Raw genomic sequence first — 26,291 nt, 5'->3', positions numbered from 1 at the left:
GGGAGAGAACCAGGAAAAGACATGCTGTGGAGGGGAGCAGAGATCGATCACTAATGATTAAATGCAGAGTGGTGCATACAGAGCAAAAAGAGAAAGAAACAGTGCATCATGGGAACCCCCCAGCAGTCTACGTCTATAGCAGCATAACTAAGGGATGGTTCAGGGTCACCTGATCCAGCCCTAACTATAAGCTTTAGCAAAAAGGAAAGTTTTAAGCCTAATCTTAAAAGTAGAGAGGGTGTCTGTCTCCCTGATCTGAATTGGGAGCTGGTTCCACAGGAGAGGAGCCTGAAAGCTGAAGGCTCTGCCTCCCATTCTACTCTTACAAACCCTAGGAACTACAAGTAAGCCTGCAGTCTGAGAGCGAAGCGCTCTATTGGGGTGATATGGTACTACGAGGTCCCTAAGATAAGATGGGACCTGATTATTCAAAACCTTATAAGTAAGAAGAAGAATTTTAAATTCTATTCTAGAATTAACAGGAAGCCAATGAAGAGAGGCCAATATGGGTGAGATATGCTCTCTCCTTCTTTGATGCGGGGAGGGGGGGGGTCCAGGGGGTTAGTTGTAGAGGCGTGGTCATAAGGTTTTGGTGCAACATCAAGTGGCACAAAATCATTTATAGCACCTTTAACAAGACCAAACTTTACTCCAAAGTGGACAGTGCCTCACCCCCCACCCCCGCCGCCTTGCTGGATTAAATAAACTGACCCAAAACAGTTAAAGTAGAGCTGCATTGAAATAAATGTGGTCAGATTTCAGAAAGAAATAGCTGATATGTATTTATAAGACCCTTGTGAATGCAGCCAAGCAAATCTGCAAGACCAAACCCGCAACCCAGCGGAGAAATCCCCATTCAAAAACGACAAACCCGTGGCTAAAACCCAGCCCTCTGTGAAAACAGTTTGTACAGCCGTATCATTTCCATGATGTCAGGGACAAGACGACGCGCTCCCGCCTTCAGTCCGATCCCACATTGAAATTGATTTTATCTGTTAGTAATGTTACTTATACACGTCCTGGTTTCAACATCCAAAAGTAAGCTGCAATGAATGCGAGATACAGATCTGTGTGCTAAGATCAGCAACGTCGACAGCGGGCGCAGTTCTTCCTCTCCCGCTCTCTGCCTCTGCTGCGCTTATCAAGTCTGTGGGCTCGTTAACGAGCTCGTTAACCGCCGACGGGCCACTCATACGGCCCGTGTCCGCTTTGCAGCCGGTGTTGTGCCAGATTCAGCGCACAACACCGGCATCACCTCTCTGTCTACTGAATGGAGGTGCAGCCAACCTGGAACAAGTCCAGAGACTACGCTCGCCGTTTTGATGTGGAGCAGCCGGTGACACTTGTTGCTGCAAGGACAGACTTCTTGCTGCAAAATCCACAGCACCGCACGTCTCGGCAATCGGAGCCCCAGAGCTCCATGGACGCTGAGAGAGGTTTATATCTTTTTAATGACTGGGATTCTTTGCGGGTCTCGCCTCCATATCCCGCGATGGTACCGGAGGCGAAAAACAGAAGATTTTCATTGCGACACCACTCAAACGGGCGTATGAAGAAGTCCCTCAAAATAATTTAATTTAAAAAAAAAAGTAGATCCTTCTGTATAAGACAAGAAAAAGGTGCAGATGCAAACTGACGTGAATCCACAAATTACAATTGGCGCAATGCATGCTGGGAGAGGGTCTTGTCCGTGACGCCTCGGCAGCGTCCATGATGAGAGGGACAATTTGCGGAGAGCTAAGTGTTAGCTGCAAACTTGTCACCTTCAAACGAAAACCCCTCCGCCGAACGACAGATCCGGGCCCGCAGATTCACTCCACTACATTCAGAAGGATCTCATGCGCAAATGTAAGTCATTTTTTGTTCTGACTGCATTTTTTTCAATGCAGGTCTCCTTCAAGTGTAACAAGGTTTGTCTGAGCCAGATTTCAGAGAACTAGACTGAGGACACCTTTAAGACTGATGAACAAACACATGCTTGGCAGGGACAGAAAATAAATATTCCAATATTCCTATCAGTTTCTTGTTTGACTGTTGGACCTTAGCAGAGTTCTGAATACTGATGACTGCAATGTGCTTTTAAGGAGAAATTTAAAAACTGGCATTTCTGTTATATGCAAGGGAACTGCCCAGAGGGTGCTGCCTGAAGTGCGGGCTTCAGGCACGAGAGGGCGCTGCCGCCATGGACACAGCCGGGGGTGACAGCTGTCGCTCATTACCTCTTGACAGCTGTCACCCATCTACTCAACATCATCTCACTCCATAAAGACCAGACGTCATCTTCACCTCGTTGCCGAGATATCATACTTCATAGGAGGTACTACTCTCAGCCTTTTTTTGAGATTTATAAATCTGTGATTGTGAGTGTTTGCAGGAGAACCGGTCGTTTTGGTGGAGGCTGTGCATGACGGCGCTCCTTTTCCTCTGAGACCACTGCAACGTGTTGAGTGAGAGGTGGAGGTGGCATTCCCACCGTTGTTGTTACTGGGTGTACACACACCCACACTTGACTGTCTTTGTTCTTCGCCAGCAGTACCAGATCCGACAGTCGGGGACAGTGATCACCTGGGAATTCGGGACTTGGCGGCTCCAGTATTCACCAGGTTCTGGGGCGGCGGAAATCGTGTGGTTCCGGCTCTTCTCAGGACAGACGTCTTCTATCCTCGAGCCTGCCCACACGTCACCTCTGTGTATTGACTGTTATGATATTCTGTGATTGTCTGTATGTTCGTTGTGCACGTTCACAACATTAAATTGTTATATTTTGGCTCATCTATTGACCGTTCATTTGCGCCCCCTGTTGTGGGTCCGTGTCACTACACTTTCCCAACATCTTATTGGAGTAAAACCGCTTGCATTGACTAGACGGTGTCACCAACCGAACAGTCAATTTCAATTTATTTTCATTTATATAGTACCAAATCACAACAAGGTTGCCTCAAGGTGCTTCACACAAGTAAGGTCTAACCTTACGAACCCCCAGAGCAACAGTGGTAAGAAAAAAAACTCCCTCTGAGGAAGAAACTTCAAGCAGACCAGACTCAAAGGGGCGAATCCCGTGGAACCCCAAATTTCATGTCACTAAAGTTAAAGGTACTGCTATTGTATAAAACACAGTGAGAACGATTGGTCACCCTTAGCAAAACATTTATTCAAGTGTACTGTGAGTATACTTTTTTTACTAAAATTGAGAAAGTATACTTGAAGGTGACTTTTTAAAAACTATATTATATATACTTAAGAATAGTATAGTGAAGTATACTTGGCTTATACTGAAAAGTATAAACAAGTCTAAGTCTAAGTACATTAATACTAAGACTTACACTTATACTTTAAAACTAAAACTTATACTTTAGTATACGTTTTACGTCTTTCTGCCGCAACGTACTAACACGTATTATGCACTTGGAGCAAGATATACTAAGTCAAGCCATTGACTCAAGTAACTGAAAAGAAGTCATAAATGTACAGATTTTTTTCTATGAAGTTATTTATTTTTGGTTCCAAAGGTTCACACTTTTCTTTTACCTTTTTTGACCAGGAAGAACTTTAGTTCTCAGTTGAAGACGCTATGTTTACATTTTTACAAATAATGACTTGATCTTGGAGAGACCATTATGTTTACATTTTCCATGCACTTTTTCCTTTAATTTTCTCCACAAAGGAAGGACTTGATTTCATAGGTCTTTGTTTTTGAGATGTTTGAAAGTATATCAAACTTGTTTCCGACATTGTGTCTTGTGATTTCTTAAATGCATCACACTCTTGTGTACATACAGTATGAGTAAACTTTAAGAATACTTTAAGGAGTATATTTTCAGTATTTAAATAGTAAGCTACAAGTAATATGCCAAGCAAAATTAAAGTATAAAAAGTAAAATAACCAATGTGTATAGTATACTTTAAGTATATGATAAACTAAAACTAGGGACTCAAAGTATACAACTAGTACAATGGCAGTATATCGATAAGTGCACTTGTGGTATACTTAAAGCATAGGAGAGGGATATATCAAGTACATTAAGTGTACGTGTGGTATACTTTAAGCATACAAGAGAGATATACCAAGTACATTGATAATATATAGGTGAGTGTACTTGTATACTTTAATGTGTACTTTAGCAAACTTAAAACGAACTTTAAAATATACTTTTATAAACTTGAAATGTCCAATTTAGTCCAAAAAAGTATTAAATTTGTGTACTTCCTAGTATACTAACAGTACACAATCTGTAGTATACTTGCTATACTTATACTGAAGCATACTTAATAAAATGAACTTTAAATATACTACTTTTTGCTAAGAGCAGGTATGACGTCAACCATGCAAGGGCACTCCCAGTAATCCCAAAATAATTCTCCAGCCTATCTAGTAGAATATGATGATCCACAGTGTCAAACATAGCACTGAGATCTAACAGTACCAGAACTGTAGTGGTGTCTGAATCCATTACAAGTAGATCATTCACCACTTTAGTGAGAGCTGTCTCTGTGGAATGATATTTTCTAAAAGCAGACTGCAGTGGGTCGAAAAGATTGTTCTCAGTAAGGTAGTCCACAAGCTGCCGTGAAACCACGTTTTCCAGAATTTTAGAGCAAAATGATAGATTTGATATTGGCCGATAGTTTTTCAATACACTAGGGTCAAAATTAGATTTCTTAAGTAATGGTTTAATCACTGCAGATTTGAAACATTTAGGAACAGATCTAATTTTGAACTATGCCATTTCCATTCTAGACCTCTATCCTTATGCTTGAGGTCACACAGGTAATCACTGAACCAAGGTGACTGTGTTTTGGGGGGGCGTGGTTTTAACAAAGGTGGCACAATCATGTCGAGTGTAGTTTTGAGTGCTGAGTTTAAACTATCCACAAGACTGATTGGGCATTTTCCAAATGTGAAGCTAAGATATCAGGCAGTCTAGCTTCAAGTTCAGTCATAGTTGAGGTGTTGATGCATCGCTGTAGTGATAAATAAGGTTGTTGTTCCACTAAACACGGCAGCGAAACTGTAAACCTAATAAGTGAGTGATGAGAGACCACTGAGGCATGACAGCAATACCATGTGTGAGAACTAAATCCAGGGTATTTCCACTAATGTGCATTGACTGCATGCATTGCTGAAATCCTAATGCATCCACAATTTCCATAAATGATTTGCACAGGGGATCAGAAGGCTTATTTATATGCATGCTAAAGTCACCAATAACCAGAATGTTATCGCATTCGTTGACAAGGTAGAGATGAATGCACCAAATTCATCTAAGAATTCAGAGTATGGGCCAGGGGGCCTATATACAGTGACAAAGTAATACGGCTGCTTTTTATTCCTCTGACCTTGGCAATGCGTAATATCCTGAGCAGAGCGGAGAATCAGATGCTCAAACGAGTTATATTTGTGACCCCAACAGCTAATAAGGGAAACCTGGATTTATAAATAAGAGCAACACCCCCGCCTTGCTTCGCATCACGAGGGACGTGACTAAATGTGTACGCCGGTGGGCAGGCCTCATTTAAGGGGAGGACAGCTGTAGGTTTAAGTCAGGTTTCACATAACCCAATCATATCTAAGTGATGATCAATAATTAGATCATTGATCAACAATGATTTTGAGGATAGTTGTTGTGTGGGCCGCTGAAGAGGAGGTACTGCTGGCCCACCACCACCAGATGGCGCCCTGCTTGAAGTGCGGGCTTCAAGCATGAGAGGGCATCATAGCAACCGGGAGTGACAGCTGTTACTCGTCATCAGCATCAGCTGTCACTCATCCACATCATCACCACCACCTTAAAGGCCGGACTGCAACTCCACCTCCCCGCCGAGAAATCAACTACCAATCAGGTAATTCTCTGCTAAACCTTAACTTCGAGTATTAGTCTGATCTCTTTTTGCAGCCGTTTTCCTGGGACGGATACCCTGTCTGCGGAGTTGGCGTTTGGTGTGGACTGCGACGGCTTCGCCTCACACCCCACCCAGATAAGTGGTTAATCTCAGGAGCTGCACGAGTGTGTGATTGGAGGTGGAGGTTCTCCCTCCTTACTGAATACAGACTGTGGGATTACTGAGTGTGCGACCTCACACTCATCAGGACTGTCTCTGTTCTCTGCCAGCAGTACCGGGTCTGACTGCTGAAGACAGCGGCCACCTGGGGCGCAGGGCTTGGCAGCTCCAGTGTTCTTCAGCTCCGTTGGCATTGGAAGCTGTGTGGGATCCGGCTCTTCTCTCGCCAGGGGTCTTCTATCATCGAGCCTGCCCACACGTCACCTGGTGTATAATTGACAGTCCACCATATTGTTATTGTCTGTACATCGTTGTGCGATTCACAACATTAAATTGTTACTTTTGGCTTATCCATTGTCCGTTCATTTACGCCCCTGTTGTGGGTCCGTGTCACGACACTTTCACAACAATAGTGATCTTATGTTAATGAGACCCAGACTAAAGGTGCCCTGACACGAGCATGTTTTTGATTCACGCAACAGCACGATACCACCCGCTGTGTTCACAGCTGGACGCCATTCTTTGTACTACCAGTTGCCACTTGCTCTGTGATCGACGCCGCATATATAAAATAATTATTTTGTGGCAGATTAATCATTTTTTCTGCAAATTGGCTGTTGAAAATGGCTCTAATCACTTCCTGAATCACAGAGGAGGCTGCAGCCGAAGCCATACGCGCACGCCTAACAACCTGCAGAAAGCATTTGAGCCATCTAAAAGGTAATTATTTGACTTGTTTACATTGTCATGGCTTGATAAAACAGTTGTGTGTTCTTGCTTCTTGTCTGCAGCTGTTAAAGTATGTTTTATAACAGATTTAACTTCTTGTTATAATGCTTCAGATAAGCTGCGTTCTGATGTGATCCGCTGATGTCACCACTTGCTCTGTTAACTTCTTGTTTACTCCACTTGACGAGCTGCATGTCGTGTTGGAGATTAGATCGCTCCACATAGCACGACTTTTGTGCATGAAAGATTTTTTGAACATTTCAAATTCTCTGTGCGCAATCATGTCAGGGCACCTTAAGGACCTCTGTGAGGTTAACGGTTTGGACTGTCTGGGTTTAGGGGTGGTTCCAAAGTAGCATATACAACCCTGGCAAAAATTATGGAATCACCGGCCTCGGAGGATGTTCATTCAGTTTGTTTCATTTTGTAGAAAAAAAGCAGATCACAGACATGACACAAAACTAAAGTCATTTCAAATGGCAACTTTCTGGCTTTAAGAAACACTATAGAAATCAGGAAAAAAAAATTGTGGCAGTCAGTAATGGTTACTTTTTTAGACCAAGCAGAGGGAAAAAAATATGGAATCACTCAATTCTGAGGAAAAAATTATGGAATCATGAAAAACAAAAGACGCTCCAACACATCACTAGTATTTTTTTGCACTACCTCTGGCTTTTATAACAGCTTGCAGTCTCTGAGGCATGGACTTAATGAGTGACAAACAGTACTCTTCATCAATGTGGCTCCAACTTTCTCTGATTGCTGTTGCCAGATCAGCTTTGCAGGTTGGAGCCTTGTCATGGACCATTTTCTTCAACTTCCACCAAAGATTTTCAATTGGATTAAGATCCAGACTATTTGCAGGCCATGACATTGACCCTATGTGTCTTTTTGCAAGGAATGTTTTCACAGTTTTTGCTCTATGGCAAGATGCATTATCATCTTGAAAAATGATTTCATCATCCCCAAACATCCTTTCAGTTGATGGGATAAGAAAAGTGTCCAAAAATATCAACGTAAACTTGTGCATTTATTGATGATGTAATGACAGCCATCTCCCCAGTGTCTTTACCTGACATGCAGCCCCATATCATCAATGACTGTGGAAATTTACATGTTCTCTTCAGGCAGTCATCTTTATAAATCTCATTGGAACGGCACCAAACAAAAGTTCCAGCATCATCACCTTGCCCAATGCAGATTCGAGATTCATCACTGAATATGACTTTCATCCAGTCATCCACAGTCCACAATTGCTTTTCCTTAGCCCATTGTAACCTTGTGTTTTTCTGTTTAGGTGTTAATGATGGCTTTCGTTTAGCTTTACTGTATGTAAATCCCATTTCCTTTAGGCGGTTTCTTACAGTTCGGTCACAGACGTTGACTCCAGTTTCCTCTCATTCGTTCCTCATTTGTTTTGTTGTGCATTTTCGATTTTTGAGACATATTGCTTTAAGTTTTCTGTCTTGACACTTTGATGTCTTCCTTGGTCTACCAGTATGTTTGCCTTTAACAACCTTCCCATGTTGTTTGTATTTGGTCCAGAGTTTAGACACAGCTGACTGTGAACAACCAACATCTTTTGCAACATTGCGTGATGATTTACCCTCTTTTAAGAGTTTGATAATCCTCTCCTTTGTTTCAATTGACATCTCTCGTGTTGGAGCCATGATTCATGTCAGTCCACTTGGTGCAACAGCTCTCCAAGGTGTGATCACTCCTTTTTAGATGCAGACTAATGAGCAGATCTGATTTGATGCAGGTGTTAGTTTTGGGGATGAAAATTTACAGGGTGATTCCATAATTTATTCCTCAGAATTGAGTGAGTCCATATTTTTTCCCTCTGCTTGGTCTAAAAAAGTAACCGTTACTGACTGCCACTATTTTTTTTTTCCTGATTTCTTATAGTGTTTCTTAAAGCCAGAAAGTTGCCATTTGAAATGACTTTAGTTTTGTGTCATGTCTGTGATCTGCTTTTTTTCTACAAAATTAAACAACTGAATGAACATCCTCCGAGGCCAGTGATTCCATAATTTTTGCCAGGGGTTGTATAAGATGCCTGGAAGTAGGTTTAGGTTTGAGACATTCCATGCGAGTTGTATAGGCAGCAGACACAAAATCTTTGATATTGTTGGAACAGCCAACGGGCCATCATCCAATGTAGTAATGGGTATTACGTTTGCAAAGCATATCCCTCTATGATTTTTATGGATATGTCTACGGAAGCAGGCCATAGTCTCAACTTGTTGTATTTCCCTCCCTGGCAGATAACCTGCACTATCACCATAGTGGATTTTCTGCACTGATTTCCCCACTAAGCTAATGGATTCCACATCCACATTTGTCATAAACCTTGCACGGTCTCTAATCACCTGCTCCGTGGCCTGCTGTAAAATCCTAATGTTACCCTCCCTGTAGCGGTCTATCTATGTTCGCAGACAAGATGGCAGCACCTTCCCCATTAGGGTGAAGGCCATCCGGCATCAGCAAGCCACGGCAGCCCCAGAACGAAGACCAGTTATCAATAAAACTAAAGCCTTGCTGTCTACAAAATTGTTCCAGCCACCTATTCAACGATGTCAGCCTGCTAAATGCTTCATCATTACCCCAGGAGGGGAGGGGACCAGAGACTATTAATCGATGCAGACACATCTTTCTGGCAAGGTCACAAGTCCTGTCTATGTCCATTTTTGTGACCTCTGAGTGCTTCATTCTGACATCATTGGCACCGACATGAATAGCTATGTGACTGTATCACGTGTCATGTTCCTTAGTCTGTCTACCCTTCTGCAGCATCAGCACCCTAAGATGGGAAGCAATGTCGGGAGCTCTGGCCTCAGGAATACATTTAATGTAAGCTGGAGTCTGTAACCTGACTTTGCGGGTGATAGAATCCCCTATCACTAAAGCCCGCGTTTTGGCCTGGAGATAGGAGTGGAAGTCACCTGTGGGCTCAAAGAACTCACATCAGGCATATCCAAGGGGGAGAACCAATTCAGAGTTCGCAGTGGCGAGTGTGATTGGGTACCACAACCGGGTACCAAGCCCTATGTGGCTTCCTCCGCCTAACCACAGTCTGGAAACCGTCCTCCACAGCCAGCGTTTCTAAGCTGATGTTAATGGGCATGCTAGCCGGCCCAACACTAACATCGTCTGGAGTGCCCATAACATCTATCTCCACTGATCTGAGAAGCTGTTCTAATTTCTGGACACGGCTCTCTAAAAGGGCCACCTTATCCAGGGGTCGAAATACATTTTTTAATCTACTTGCACTGGTGCTAGTAACAAAAAAATTACTTGCACCAAAAAAAAGTTACTTGCACAACCAAAAGTCACTTTCACACCGGGCCCACTTCGAGTTGCTTCCTGTTGCATCATAACGATGCAGGAATTTCTGTGTCAGGTGCGCGCAGCAGGGGGCAGAGAGGAGGTGAGAACGCAGGCTGCAGGTTCTCTGCACTCTGATTTCTTCTCTAGTTTATATTTGTTCTTGTGCTGAGCTGCAGGTCTGCGCTCTGAGTTCTGTTATAGTTTATCTTTCCTCCTGTGACCGCAAGATGCGCACGTATGCAAGTAAATGTGGAGATGTCTGGAGTTATACTTCATGTGGACATGTCCTGTCTCTGTGACTGTGAGCAGGACTTATAGATTTTATTTAAACACTTTTGTGAGAGTCTTCTCACAAAAGTGTTTGCTCCTGCTTGTTTGTGAAAAGGAGCAAGGAGGAGCAGCTGCTGCAATCAGCATTTTTTTTCTGTGCTCTTTTTTGAGTGTGTAGTTTTACTGCATTGTGTTGTTGTTGTTCATTTGGCTGCTCCCGGTTTTTGTTCAGTGTCGCCACAGTGGATACAGCCAGATCCGCATCGGTAATTGGCACAGGTTTTAGGCCGGATACCCTTCCTGACTCAACTCCAGTCTTACCTGGAGAAGCACACACAGCTGCTGGTGTTCCAAAGAGGTCTCCCATCCAAGTACTAACCAGATCCTACTCTGCTTAGCTTCTGAAATCTGACGGGATCAGGCTGACACAGAGCAGACCGGCAGTAGTTTTACTGCATTGTGTACACGGTATAAAAACAATCCTGCATGATTTATACTGCGGGAACAATGTAACACAGCAGGAATCATAAATTGGGTCGGGTATCGTCTTGTAAGTGTGTGACTTCCAGTCATGCTGAGTACCGTCCTGTTGCTCTGACTTGCGCTGAAACCACTTAATTCTGCGTCGAGCACAGGACGTAAACAAAAATTAAACGTTTAATTTTCGGCATCCGATTTGCTTCGTCCTTTGCGCCCCTTGTGCTATTGTGGCGCCGAGCTGCATCATCTCAGCACTGAGTTGCTTCCACGTGGCGTTGTCATAACAACACACGATGCAAATGGGAGCAGCCCCGGTGTGAAAGGGGCTGAAGCAACTCGTAGCAGGTCCGGTGTGGTTATGACAGAGTTTGAGGGAAGAGCAGTAGCAGCGGCAGTAGCAGTGGCAGTAGCAGCAGCGGCAGCCAGCTTTTTTTTTCACGTGCGCACGCAAATGAATCATCACAGCAACTCACAGCAGTTACACTGAAAAACTAACAGAAGTATTAGACTGGTAAAAACAGTAATAAAGTAACGGGGGGCAGAGTCGACCTAGCTAACGCAAGCAAACCGGTAACAAAGCTAGCAAAAGCTAACTGCTAGCGAAAGCTAACCACTCACTATAGGTACGGTCGGACATCCGGGTCCCTGATGCGCGCACACATAGCAACGCACACAGTAACCAGCAAGCCACTGAAAACAAACCACTGTCATGCTCATTTCCAACTTGACGTCCATCACGCTTACAGCGTTCTACCGCGGCTTTTTCTACTTAATATACCCCAGTTTTCACAGAGAATGCCACAATCGTGTGTTGCAGTTGGCTGTACCAACCATGATAAGTTCAAAGATCAAAAAGTGCATTTTTTTTCAAGCTCCCAAAGCACCACATTCTGCTTCTCTCCTCATTCTGTTCAGCTCGCAGGAACGCAGTCTGTCTTCAGCTGTGAGTTCTCCGCTTTCAGGCATTCCAACTCTTCCTTTTAGGCAGTGGTGGGCACAGATAACCAAAAAATTAACTTCAATAACAGATAATCAGATAACTGAAAAGTTATCTTTGATAAAAATAAAACAAAAAACCACCCAAAAATGTATTGGAAGTTACAGATAACTGATAAATTCCAGTATTGTCTCCGGTACAGGCAACTACTAACAAGCTGATTTTGAGTTTTAACACCATGATCACTTCTGGAACCATCAAAAGCAACGACAGACCCAAACAAGTCAGCACTTCTGTCTTTGAGCGGCCTGCCCCCTGCTGGAAGCTCCAGTTTACTACATGGTTTCCAGGACAAACGCAACTGAGAGGAGCCATGAAACTCAATTCTCTACTCAATCACAATGCTGCCATTAGGCGGAGGTCTTGGAAAATAAAGCAATGCTGACTTATGGTTTGGTGTAAATAAAATGAATATTGATAGAATAGCTCTATTAATGTCAATTCTGTCATTTGTACAAAGTTAAGATATAACATATATCTTTTAATGTTGAATAATGCACTAATTCAGAAGTTTTGTAGCAAACACAGACAGATGGCATTCTGGGTAAAATGTGCCTCCGCTAACACTGATTGGTTGACTGTAAACCAACACGTTAATGTGAGGTGTGTCGTGTGTTAACCAGTATAACCAGTGTCAAAATAAATAGAACACTGCCAACTACTGGTGCCAGTGCGAGTTTTGGCCTTTTTTCAGCTGATTTTTAATTTGAGCGAGAATTTTTTGGATCACACCGAGTTTCAGGTTAATCGCGCGTCCTGCATCATTTAGTATACATGGAGTAACGAGCTGCGTTTAACATCTCACGACCACCTCCTGATCGGCGATCGTATGGTCAGATGAAAATCAAACTTGTTTGCTATTCTGGTTAGCCGTCGTGAGGGGTATCCCGCTGCTGAAGTGCTACAAGCATCCAATCTCTCACACTGTGCATGTGCAAACACTGCAGACCTGTCTTGTAATGTTTTTGTTGTTGTTTTTTAACTTTGATGTCTCCCATTGAGAGTTTTTGTAAATTAATTTGAAAAAAAAGCTTCTGTTTACATTTTGCTTCTGGAAACACGAGTCTGATGTGTGGTTTTCGAACGTACAATGTGTGTGAGAACATAAATCATGCGTTCTGAACTTTTACACCGTGCGATTCTGTCATACAGTTTGAGCTGGAACCGAGTACAGTGATTGAAAATATTAGCACAGCTTCAGGGCGAATACTGCCATGAACACTACTGGCCAGTAGATGGCAGTAGAGACCTTGAAAACCTGCCAAAACAAAATTCCAGATAATCTGAGTCTGATACATTTAAGATGCGTGGAATTTAATAAAGGCAAACACAATAACAACTTCTATAAACCCAGAGAATATATTCACGAGTGTTTTAGGCACTAGAGTTTAATGCTGTTGTCCGTGTAGCCTGATCAGAGTGTCTGAAATGCATTTCTCATGTCATGAACTTACTGAGATACCCATAATGCACCTGGACACAGCATGTCCACACTAAAACCTTAAAAATTAGCGCATTACTTTAAAACTAAAACATATATCTGATATTTTCGCTTTATAAAACTTCAGTTTAAATCAAATCAAATCAAATCAATTTTATTTATATAGCGCCAAATCACAACAAACAGTCGCCCCAAGGCGCTTTATATTGTAAGGCAAAAGCCATACAATAATTACAGAAAAACCTCAACGGTCAAAACGACCCCCTATAAGCAAGTACTTGGCGACAGTGGGAAGGAAAATTCCCTTTTAACAGGAAGGAACCTCCAGCAGAACCAGGCTCAGGGAGGGGCAGTCTTCTGCTGGGACTGGTTGGGGCTGAGGGGAGAGAATCAGGAAAAAGACATGCTGTGGAAGAGAGCACAGATCAATCACCAATGATTAAAAGCAGAGTGGTGCATACAGAGCAAAAAGAGGTGAATAAAACGAAACACTGGGTGCATCATGGGAAACGCCCCAGCAGTCTAAATCTATAGCAGCATAACTAAGGGATGGTTCAGGGTCACCTGATCCAGCCCTAACTATAAGATTTTTCAAAAAGGAAAGTTTTAAGCTTAATCTTAAAAGTAGAGAGGGTGTTTGTCTCCCTAAACTGAATTGGGAGCTGGTTCCACAGGAGAGGAGCCTGAAAGCTGAAGGCTCTGCCTCCCATTCTACTCTTACAAACCCTAGGAACTACAAGTAAGTCTGAGAGCGAAGCACTCTATTGGGGAGATATGGTACTATGAGGTCCCTAAGATAAGATGGGACCTGATTATTCAAAACCTTATAAGTAAGAAGAAGAATTTTAAATTCTATTCTGGAATTAACAGGGAGCCAATGAAGAGAAGCCAATATGGGTGAAATATGCTCTCTCCTTCTAGTCCCTGTCAGTACTCTAGCTGCAGCATTTTGAATTAACTGAAGGCTTTTCAGGGAACTTTTAGGAGAACCTGATAATAATGAATTACAATAGTCCAGCCTAGAAGAAATAAATGCATGAATTAGCTTTTCAGCATCACTCTGAGACAAGACCTTTCTCATTTTAGAGATATTGCGCAAATGCAAAAAAGCAGTCATACATATTTGCTTACTGAAGGACATAACCTGATCAAAAATGACTCCAAGATTTCTCACAGTATTACTGGAGGTCAAGGTAATGCCATCCAGAGTAAGGATCTGGTTAGACACCATGTTTCTAAGATGTGTGGGGCCAAGTACAATAACTTCAGTTTTATCTGAATTTAAAAGCAGGAAATTAGAGGTCATCCATGTCTTTATGTCTGAAAGACATTCCTGCAGTTTAACTAATTGGTGTGTGTCCTCTGGCTTCATGGATAGATAAAGCTGGGTATCATCTTTCGTAACAATGAAAATTTAAGCAATGCTTTCTAATAATACTGCCTAAGGGAAGCATGTATAAAGTGAATAAAATCGGTCCTAGAACAGAACCTTGTGGAACTCCATAATTAACCTTAGTCCGTGAAGAAGACTCCCCATTTACATGAACAAATTGTAATCTATTAGATAAATATGATTCAAACCACTGCAGCGCAGTGCCTTTAATACCTATGGCATGCTCTAATCTCTGTAATAAAATTTTATGGTCAACAAATAACTGTTTTATGGTCAACAAATAACTTGTCCGAAATTAATTTGGTTAAAATTTGAACCATAAGTTAAAAATGTATGCCTCTGGATGACTTGAGTGATAGTGCCCACGTATTAGTATGGGGTTAAAAGAAATTTGTTTTGTTTTGTTTTTTTGTGGCCAGTTTTCCTTTGCCTGCAGAGGATAGAGCGGTTTCTTCTAGAAGCAGCTCTCGTCTGTTTGCAGAGAGTAGAACTACACATCTGCTACAAAGCATTTAAACAGGTAGGTGCTCAACTGATTTTAAATTTTCTAAGTGTTTGTAGCCGTTCAGCTTTGTTTACCACGTTAACTGTTGTGTGGGCTGCCACAAGAGGAGGTACTGCTGGCCCACCACCACCAGATGGCGCCCTGCTTGGAGTGCGGGCTTCAAGCTCGAGAGGGCGTCGGAGCAACGGAGAGTGACAGCTGTCATTCATCATCTGCACCAGCTGTCACTCATTTTCCACATCACCATAAAAGCCGGACTACAACCCCACCTCCCTGCCGAGAAATCAGCAGCCAAGAGGTAATCTTCTCTGTGGTAAATTTCTCTGCTAACTTAACTCTTCCTTGCAGCCGCTTGCCCTGTGGTGTCCTTATCGGAGCTGGAGTAAGGGCGTGACCGCGACGACTTCGCATCATGCTCCGTAGCAGATAAGTGGTTACACAGGAGCTGCACGAGTGTGTGATTGGAGGTAGAGGTGCTCCCTCCTTGGAGAACATTGACTGTGAGTGGACTACTGAGTGTGCGGATTCACACTCACCTGGATTTTCTCTGTTCTCTGCCAGCAGTACCAGGGTTGACAGCCGAATGCAGAGGCCACCTGGGGACTCGGGACTTGGCGGCTCCGGTGTTCTTCAGGCCCGCTGGTGGTGGAAGCTGTGTGGGAATCAGCTATTCTCTCGCCAGAGGTCTTCTATCTTCGAGCCTGCCCACACGTCACCTGGTGTATCATTGGCAATCCATATCTCTGTCTGTATTCCGTTGTGTGTTTCCACAACATTAAATTGTTACTGGTTGGCTTATCCATTGTCCGTTCCTTAGTGCCCCCTGTTGTGGGTCCCTGTCACGACACCTTCCCAACATTAACAGTCTAAAAATTGTCGGACAAAAATTTATCGGAAGATAATTAGTCTGATAATGGTTTTCAAAGTTATCTGAAAAGATAATCCGATAATGAAAACATTATCTTCGATAATTATCGGTTATCAGAACTGTGCCCACCACTGCTTTTAGGACACCTGTTCCATGTTAACGTAATCATGTGACGTTGGACAAGGCGAGTCCTCATGGTCACTCAGGTCAGCTGGAGGCAGGAACTCTCTGGGTGAGGTTACTGCTGTAGCAAGTTCACCAAGAGAGGCAGCTGCAGGAGGTGAGCCGAAATGAAGCTTCGACTTTGTCCTCATTGGCCTGGGGCGTGGTTGGTTGAGACGCTTCACATTTCTGCCTTGGCTGCGGCCGTGGCATTCCACAGCCTTTGAAGCACTATTACTGCAGCATACGATCATGGCATTCTCTGTGAAAACTTCCCAAAAAAATGTGACAGAACAATGCGAGTGCGATGGATGTCAAGTAGGAAATGTGCGCGACAGCGGTTTGTTTTCAGCGGCTCGCTGGTCACATCAGGGACCCAGATGGCCAACTGTACCTACGCCATTTGGCATTACCAAATCGGCAGGCCTTTGCGAATAAACAGCAGTAAAGACGACTATATCAACAATGGTTGTGAGTGCGCGTACAGTTAGGGGCGACCCAAAATGGTGACCGTAACTACGCGAAGTGACGTAGGCCCGACCGTACCTATTGGACTGTAGTTAAATAAAATTCAGGGTAGATACACTTCAAAACCCAAAAAAGTGTTAAACAGAAATAAAAGAAACATATACAACCATGTAAAGATCGGTACAGCGTCACAACAGCTAACAGACCACCCTAAAACTCGGTCCGCCCTGCCTTCACTGCGCATGCGTCATTAGCCAAGGTTCACTGATTATCACCTTGATTCTGCTTAAAACTGCACTCCAGTCATCATCTATCTCAGCGACAGATATCTGAAGCTTCTGTCAAACAATCCTGTACGCATAAATTCAGCATTATTTCATCAGAAAAGACGGAGGAAGCGATCACAGCGCCACAGCTACACGAGCTGCTAGCTGTCACGTTCATGGAGCGTCCTTCATTTCAAAGTGTCACCAATTATCGCCTCGTTCCTGCTTAAAACGGCCTTGTTTCTGCTTAAAGCTGACTTTAGAATGATTTAAGAGGTTTTACCTTGTCATCTGATGGTTAATAATCCCATTAATCCATTTGATCGCTTTGGGTGAAGACATTCTGTCCACAAGAGCTCAGAAATGACGCATGCACAGTGGCGGCAGGGCAGACCCATTTTTAGTGGGGGACCATTCAGTCTGCGACACCAGTAGAGCTGATTTCACTCTACAATAGTGTTTTTTTTTTTAACTGTATTTGGACTGAGATCAAATGTTATCCCAGCAGAGTCAATTTTACTCAGCAAAATTTATTGTGTAGAATTGTGATCATACACTAATGTTAATGATCAAGGTCAGGATCCCCCTTTGACCTTGAGCTGCACCAATGGGTTCTTCCTTTCCCCACACCAGACCCCTCAATCGGGTCTTATTAAAATCAGTTGAATAGTTTTTAAATATCCTGTTTAAAAACAAATAAACCAGCCGATACTGGTGACCACATAACCTCATTTAGGTGATGAGACTGGAGCTTAATCATAACAAACATGACTGGGCACTGAGATGAACAGATACACTCACAGACGTAGCTCTGGGAAAAGGAGGCTTCATCCTACAGAAATACAGAAAATATGCATTTGCAATGCATATTTTAAATCAGACATAGTACTGCATCTGTTAGCATTATGCTGAAATAAACGTGGCAGAATGTGAAGGTTAAAGCTTAGTTGTTGAATTATATAAAGTTGTTATACATTATGATATTAGTGTGTTCTGCTGTAGCCTGGAATCTGCTGTAATTTTGGGTAACACTTACCTTTGCATGGGAGCAGGAGCAATTACTGGCTTTGAAGGTGGATTAATCCTCATCACACCAGAGGGTACAGGAGGGCAAGCTGAGGAGCAAGAAAGAGGATTGCAGTTTCTTCTGGATGGATTATGGATTCATATTATTCATGTGAATACCTTTAATTCAACCAACCAGAGTGACACTTGGCATCGTCTTTAAGCTACAGTGCGTCAAGTTTGAGTTCATTGTAGTTAACAGCACAAAAAGTGCTAGGTGTTCTGATGCACATGTACAGCAGGAAAATTGCCACAAAATGCACCACAAAAGGGTACTGAGAGCTGGGACAGTTGGATTAATTATATATGAACATTTTCACTGACTAAGGTGCAACTGTGTCAGCTTTGAGATGGACCTCAAGTGCAAATTCCTGAATGGATGGATGTGCATTCAATGGAAACTAGCTACAACACTAGCAATGCACTGTGCACCATTTTGTGTCAGATGAAAGATAGGGCCTTAAATCATGTGGAAATGATCACTAGCGTGTTGCACACTCAGATTTAGAAATGTTACAAACTGATTTCTGATGACCACATACTGATGGGACAATGTTCAAACAAACATTAACTAATAGCTATATCCATGTCTGTGGAGTGTTTGCAACCTACCAGCAGTTGGCTCTAAGTACAGCTCATCATCACCATCATCATCCTAAAAGAACAAAAAGATATGTCTCATGAGCAAAGAAGACACTGCAGCAAAAGCAGTAAATATCAGTAAAACTCACCTGGTCTTCATTCAGATCCAGATACACATCTGAAATGGGAATATACACATGTATAATATCTCATACAATCACTGGATTTGTCCCAAGAACTGTGACATGTGATTACAGTGGCAAACAGAGATTTCTGTATCCAAAGTTTACCTGATTATGTGCACTTGTTTGCTATTGCACTGAGGCGTGTGATTCCATGCGGGGATATTGTTTTGCTCCTGTTTGTCTGCACATCTCTGTGCACTCAAAAAGAAAACAACAACATCCTCACTGGACAAATTTAAATGTTCATTTGCATATGTTGATTTCCATCCAATCAACATATGCAAACCAAATTCAATCAAATCAAATTCTATTGCATGGATGGACTTTTAGTTGAGGCCACATACAATTATTGGAGACAAATCATGTACAAACTTCAACTGTTTTCATCCAACGAACTGTGTACCTGTGTGTGTATCTGTGTGTGTGTGTGTACACAGTGATTTGATTTCAAGAAAAAAAAAAACAGATTAAAAGTGAAGGTCACGGGCCAAGGTCAAATTTCAGGATGGGGGGGTTATCTGGAATGGCTTTTTGAGGAATTCGTAAACACAAATATGAAGTCATGTAACAACTTCCTGTTGATCACATGACCTTTGACCTTGAACGACCATGACAGGTCACCCAAGTTCATAACTTTTTAAACAGTTTGGTACCAATATGGACCATAGTGGAAAGGTGTGTTTTTTATTGATTTGAAGTGGTTTAGTTTGGGTCAGAAATGATCAAATTGGTCAAGGCATCACAGAGCTGTACATCACTGACTTACAAAGAATTCATTTGGAGGAATTTGTGTAAAACATTTTATTCAGGAGTTGTCTTTCCTGTTTTAAGTTGCAGCTTTGTGACACTAGATGTCACTCTCTTCTTTGTTTGGTCATTTGTGCAATTAGTCTGTGGTGCTTGACTTCATCCAGTTTTTATGTCATTTAATATATATTCATTAAAACAAATCAGTTTTCCAGATAGACAGATAGAAGTTGCTACATTGTAAGACATTTTGATATAAAACATGTATGTTTTGTTAATCTTAAATCAAATTTCCAGGTTGGTGGAGATCTGAGTGCTACTCAGGTATTGTGTTACTAAAATATGCTGTTGTCGTTTTTTCTGCTTTTCTGCAGCATTAGTTGATGTGCTGTGAACAATACTCTAAATACATCAACACCAGCCTGGCCAAAGGATCTTGTTTGAAATGGTTTTCTGTCTGGGCAGGTCTTTATCTCCAGGCACAACAGTCTAAAGATTTTAGTCATTTATTGTTACTGAAGCCTCTGACAAGTTCAAACCTGATATTGTGTATAACATGACCATCTAACGTCATCCAGTAAAACAGGTCCGGTTGTGCCACAAATTCTTGTGAAATTGTAGTCGAACTTTGTGAGCATGTTTGACATAATGATTTCCTGATGCCACTCACCCTATTTTTCTTTCAGTGATTCTGGGTCTGCCTCTGTGTAATTCACTAATCCAACAGTCCATGTCAGTGATAGCATGATAGCAATGTGTGTAGGAGCATGAAAATTCAGTAAGGTATAGCTTATATATTATATTCCAATTCTAAGGTGGAACTATGCTAGTGTATTAAGGTATATCTAAATATCTAAAAAGGAAGAGTAAAATAAAAGAGTAGAAAAGAGTAGAGTAGAGCCACTTAGGTGCCTGGTCTTGAGAACCAGGGATGATAGGTTGAAAAGCTTTTTATCCCATGTGAACTCTCCCTACCCACCCAAGCGGCTCAAGAAAAAAAGTATATATAATAATAAATAATAAGACATGAGAAAGATAAGACATCATCATATATATATAACTATATTAAATATTAAGGGAAAATAAACAACATATACAATAATATGGTACTATATAATATACAGGAATAGATATTAAACCTAAATATTAATACAGGAGAATATTTGGTAATGGTCATGGTATTTATTATAGAAACAGAAGCTATGATGTAATGTGTATTGTTATCTATCTATAGTAACTGCTAGCATACTATAGGATAATAAAAAGCATAATCTATATGCTATCAAATGGAAACCTAAGAACTAAGGTGCTATATGTTGATATAAAGAACACATAAACTGATGAATCATTAAAAATCTACACCATGTAAAATAAAATTGTAAATAATGAAAATAAGCTAGTTCTAGTTAGAAGAGCTAAATTAGCCGTTAATAAGCCAACCGTACCTAATAAGCTAACAAGATAAACAAAAATGGTAATTAGTGTATAAAGTATAATAGCGTAGTTAAATCTACAATAACGGTATTAACAAATACATATAAAAATAAATGTGGACAAAAGTATGAATTTATGTGGGTTATCAAACAGAAAAGAACCAATTATTTTGTAAGCTACGATAAACGGTGCTACAGCCGGCTAGATAAGCTAACGTTAGCTGTCGGGGGGCTGTTGCCATTATGGGGTGTTTCATTGACAATGCAATAGTTCTTTTTTACCGTGCAATTTTGGTGCTATTTTATGCGACGACCACTGCGCATGCTCACACTACCGGGGGTGGCGTTTAGCTAAACATAGTGGAGTTTGTTTTGCTGGCGGATGACAATTTGAAGGAGCTAATTGACACGGCTAATTCTTCTAACACAAAAAGCTGTGCAAAAGTTGCTCATTCACTCACGGGTTTGCTGCCACTAATCATGCACAAAAGCAGTTTCAAAAGCATAGTTCTTAAACCAGGTTCACGAAATGTGAACAAGAGCTGTAATATTGTTTATGGTGCCGAAGAGGTGTGCGAGATATATTCATATCTCAAATACGTTGTGACTAGCAAAAACTAACACCAGATTTGGATTCAGCACCCCCAAATGACCCAAAATCTATTGAAAAAACTCCATACAAGAAAAATCGTTTTGACCAGTGTTATCTTTCTCTGAGCACGTCTCCAAGTGTGAAGATAGGAAATCTTAAAAGAAGATGGGCACTCCACCAGAGAGGGGTCAGAAATCAGAAGTCTGGAATTTGCTGCAGCAGGGTGAAGCACGCTTAATAATGCCGTATTCAGCACCTGTATTTTCATCAGTATAAGTTTTCAATACATTTTCTCAGTTGATAAAGAACATGGCAGTCATCCATGATTAATGAATATCATATCATATAAGGTGAGTAAAAGTTTTATTTAATGTCTCGCTGCCAGTATTTGCACAACAAAAATTTATCTTCCTGTTAGTCAATAATAAAACTGATTTTGATGTTGTCAGGGTGGTGAATGACTTCAAAGAATAATCACCTTCCTCAGTGTTGGAGGTCGGGGTCGGAGTGTGAGCAGACTGGACTGGAAGAGGAGCCTTGGCCTTCCTCCCCGGTTTCTCACTTCTGTCTATCTTAGGTGCTGAAAGGAAGAAATAACGTGGTAGATTCATGGTAACAATACTTTGACAGTATAGCCAGTGAAGAACTGACTCACGTTTCTTGTAGATGGAATCATCGTGGAACTGATCAGTACCAGGCTGACGATGGTTCTGGATTACACAGAGGAGACCATTACAGTGATGTGCACAGGCCAGCTAATCAGCTAACAGATCATTACAGAAGCTAACTTTTTCGTTAACAGATTAGCTTTACAGCTAACTTTGAAAACCATTAGCTAAACAGAGTCACAAAGTTTAGTTCAGATAACTTTAAGTCAGCAAACATGTTTTTGAATTAGGTTTAATGGTCAGTGGTCATTTCTAAACTCTGAAATCGTATGTTTGATCCTGTTGGAGTTCATACGACGTACATTAATCCAATAACCCAAATCAGCACATCAAGGTCAAGCCAGACTAAATACATTAATTAGCTTATTTTCCATTTGTATTTTTGTTTCTTAATATTTCTTATTTGTTTAATGCTATCTGTACTGTGAATAAGCTGTACTGTTTAAATTAAATTGTGCATTTAATTATATATGTACATCTTATCATCTGATCTTAACCTTTTTGGAAATCTCCATGTTTATGCTGCAACATATTAAAATTTCAGTTTGGCTCTTTTGTTGTTGTTATTGTTTTTTCATGTTTTAGTGTAAAAAAAACAAAACAAAAAAAAAACAAAGCAAACCTACTCTAAACTAATTCATATAATAAAAGTTAGCAGTTAGCGGTAGCTTCAGCTAAATGCTTTAGTGGTTTGTCAGTTTAGCATGATCAAAATTAAATTTTACATTAGCGGATGAGTGCTTATTGAAGCTAACGTTTAGGGTAACTGTGCCCACCACTGCAATGAAATATGAATTTGGATTTGGTAAGTGCTACATTGAAGCTACATTGAACTTGATCTTACTTGAAGTTAAATTGAACTGACTAAATAAAATAATGCATGCACACACTCACGCTTTTGTGATCTGACTTACCACAGTTTTTCCTAAGCTGCTTTGCCAGTTCCCTTTGTTGGTCTGGGGGAAGGAACAGCCTGCCTTTGTGGAACACCAGGATCGGGCGTTCTTTCTGCAAAATCAAGTGTCATCATTTCTATAATCAGGTAAGCATCTGTGGTGAATATGTTTGTGTTGTTACCCAGATAAACGTTATCTTGCTTGGGTAGTGGTGAAAATTTCAGAGGCGGACGTTCACAAGGAGGTGGTTCGTACATATCCCCATCCTCTTCATCCTCCTGACAGAAGAAAACACTGCAGTGGTTTTGACTGTAGCAAACTCTACATAATCGCATTTCATCTGTGTTATGCAGTAAAATATGGTTGGAGTTTCATGTTACACACCCTCAAAACCTAGGTCTGTCACTGTATCTGTTATAAGCAAAAGTTTAGACCTGTCATTGGTTGTTTCTGACCAGCACAGTTCTTGTTTTTCATCTGAAGCTCCCACACTGTTTAGATACAGCCTGGCCCATAAGTATATTTCTGCATGAGCTACATAATAGAGTTGGGCTTTTCTGCTGTTTATGTGGTGCAGTATTCAGACATGTCTTACATAAGTGAGTTCACAATATATCTGAACAGGGATGCACACACGCTCTGAGTCATCACTCATTGTACAAAATTAAACTGAACTGAAAAAACAAAAATTTTAAGTGAAATAAATGTAATCAGCGCATTGCCCATGAGGATCCATGGGCTCTAGATTGGGTAGTGTTTATAACAAAGGTAGCTGAGAGTTTTAAAAGGTGGTAATAAATTGTGAAAAGTTTCTATAATAGTTGGAATGGCGTGTGAGTCCAGAATGTTTTTAGAACCTTAGACCTCAACAGTTTTTAGAAGAACTCAATCCATTTTTCCCTGTTAATTATGTAATTTCCAAATGTCAATTTACTGTCGTAATGTATTGTTCTTGTTATCATATACACACTATTATTATTATTATTATTATTATTATCATTACTTCTATTTTGTCATTTGATTTTTAATGGACCAAAATGGAAATAACTTTTTTCACTTCTTGTGTGATCCATGTTTTTGTAATGTATTTACAATTTTATTATGTACTTACATTGAACTTACTCAATAAAATCACACACGCACACGTTTTAATATAAAGATGATTTACCACCCCTCCTGGAATGGCGTGTTAGTCCAGAATGTAATAAGCAATGTTAGCTAATATCCGTAGTTTCTCCAAAAATATTAGTCATATCAACATTCCGTTTTCGCAGCATTCATCCTTTACCCCAAAATACATAAACATACCAAATGGCAAATGTTAGCTCATCACAGTTTGTCCGTGATCATGTTATACGCATGCACGCACAGAGAGCTTTTTGTCTTTTCCACATTTTGCCGCAAGCAGGTGCTTCTATTCTTAGACATGCACAAACAGAGACGTGACAGAAAGAAGACATCAAAGCACTACACTTTCACTCATGGTACAGGCAACATGACACTAAAGGCCCGGTCACACGGCACTAACAAAGGACAACGAAGCCCAAACAAACAAGAAATTTCGTTTTGCTGTAGTTCTTGACAGTTTCTTTTCCTTTGCTTAGTTTTTGTAACATTCGCGTTTAGTTCGACTTTGTTCGATGAGCTGAATGTTTTCATACACTGGAGAAGCCAGTTTGTGAGCGCTGCTGTGGAGGAGAATGCAGCTCCTCTGCGACGGTTCTGGTGTGTAGTGTGGTGTGATATGATGGAGCGAGTGCACTGCTGTCATGCCTGGTGGACAGGAAGAATTTGTTCAGCCTCCTCTGCCAGTGCACGGCAGTCTGTGACCATGGTGTTGGCCAGCACTGCGCACACCTGAGGAGAGAGTTGCTGCACAAAAAGTGTTATGTGGGCCACTGAGAGAGTAGGTACTGCTGGCCCACCACCACCAGAGGGCGCCCTGCTTGGAGTGCGGGCTCCAAGCACGAGAGGGCGCCAGACCCAGAAGAAGTGACAGCTGTCACTCATCACACCAGCTGTCACTCATTTACACCACCACATAAGCCGGACTGCAACTCCACCTCCCCGCCGAGAAATCAACTACCGAAGAGGTAACCTTCTCTGCTGTGATTTTGTTGTATCTAAACATTGTTCTGTGTGCAGCCGTTTTCCTGTGGACTCATTCTGAAGCTGGATTGGCGGATAGTGGAGTGCGACGGTCTTTGCCTCTCACTCCATCCAGGGAAGAGACTACAGGAGCTGCACGGGGAAATTGTTTCTGGAGGTGAGGTTTCCCCTCCTAACTGAGTGCAGACTGTTGGATTACTGAGTGTGCGAATTCATACTCATCCATCCTGTCTTGTTTTCTGCCAGGCAGTACCAGGGTCGACAGCCGAAGACAGAGGCCACCTGGGTGACTCGTGACTGTGGCGGCTCCGGTGTTCTTCAGGCCGTTGGTGGTGGAAGCCGTGTGGGACGCGGCTCATCTCTCGTTGAGGGGTCTTCTATCTTCGAGCCTGCCCACATGTCACCTGGTGTTAACTGTCTATTCATATCTTGTGGTTTAGTTGTGTGTTGTCACAACATTAAATTGTTACTTATTGGCTATTCAGTGTCCGTTCCTTTGCGCCCCCTGGTTGTGGTCCATGCTATGACACCTTCCCAACAGGATTTCTCGGCCATTCGTCATGGATTCGAGAGCGTCAACCCGAGCTTGACCGGCCAATGGAAGAGCCAGGAGTGCAGGCTCAGCGGGAGGCGTGGTGAGTGAGCTGCAGCAGATTTTAACCGCCTTCACGGCTCGGCTGGATTTGGTGACTGAGCAGAATGTTCTCCTTAACCGGAGGGCGGAGGCTCTCACCGCCAGGGTGGAAGCGCGCGATCAGGGCGCTGCTGCAGCCACTCCTCTTGCTGGTCCTGGGCCCGTAACAGACGTTCCACTGGTCGTTCAATGACCCCCCCCACCGTCCCCTGAAGCATACATAGCCCTCCAGAACCGTACAGAGGCTGTGTCAGAGACTTGCGCAGACTTCCTCATGCAGTGTTCGCTCATCTTTTCACAGCGTCCTGTCATGTACGAGTCAGACGCCAGCTGGGTGGCTTATGTTATTAACCTGCTTCGAGGAGAGGCACGCGCCTGGGCTACGGCGCTTTGGGAGCAGAATTCACGGCTCCTAACGTCTTATGCTGGGTTTGTACGGGAGTTCAAACAAGTTTTTTGACCATCCCAACC

The 26,291-nt window shown here is 42.0% G+C and overlaps 1 protein-coding gene across 1 annotated transcript in view; it reads right to left on the bottom strand.

Annotated features, from left to right (window-relative positions):
- Nucleotides 1-26,291, bottom strand: part of si:dkeyp-117b11.1 (B-cell linker protein) — a 64,529-nt gene that overhangs the window by 17,914 nt on the left and 20,324 nt on the right. Inside the window, 9 exon segments of the mRNA XM_034170723.1 lie at nucleotides 17,711-17,741; nucleotides 17,946-18,024; nucleotides 18,587-18,629; nucleotides 18,706-18,734; nucleotides 21,992-22,093; nucleotides 22,169-22,223; nucleotides 23,076-23,132; nucleotides 23,134-23,189; nucleotides 23,259-23,355. Coding sequence (XP_034026614.1) covers nucleotides 17,711-17,741; nucleotides 17,946-18,024; nucleotides 18,587-18,629; nucleotides 18,706-18,734; nucleotides 21,992-22,093; nucleotides 22,169-22,223; nucleotides 23,076-23,132; nucleotides 23,134-23,189; nucleotides 23,259-23,355 — 549 coding nt within the window.

This window comes from Thalassophryne amazonica, chromosome 5 (assembly GCF_902500255.1).
Source record: "Thalassophryne amazonica chromosome 5, fThaAma1.1, whole genome shotgun sequence".
NCBI lineage: Eukaryota > Metazoa > Chordata > Actinopteri > Batrachoidiformes > Batrachoididae > Thalassophryne > Thalassophryne amazonica.
This window is presented reverse-complemented; position numbering and strand designations above follow the sequence as displayed.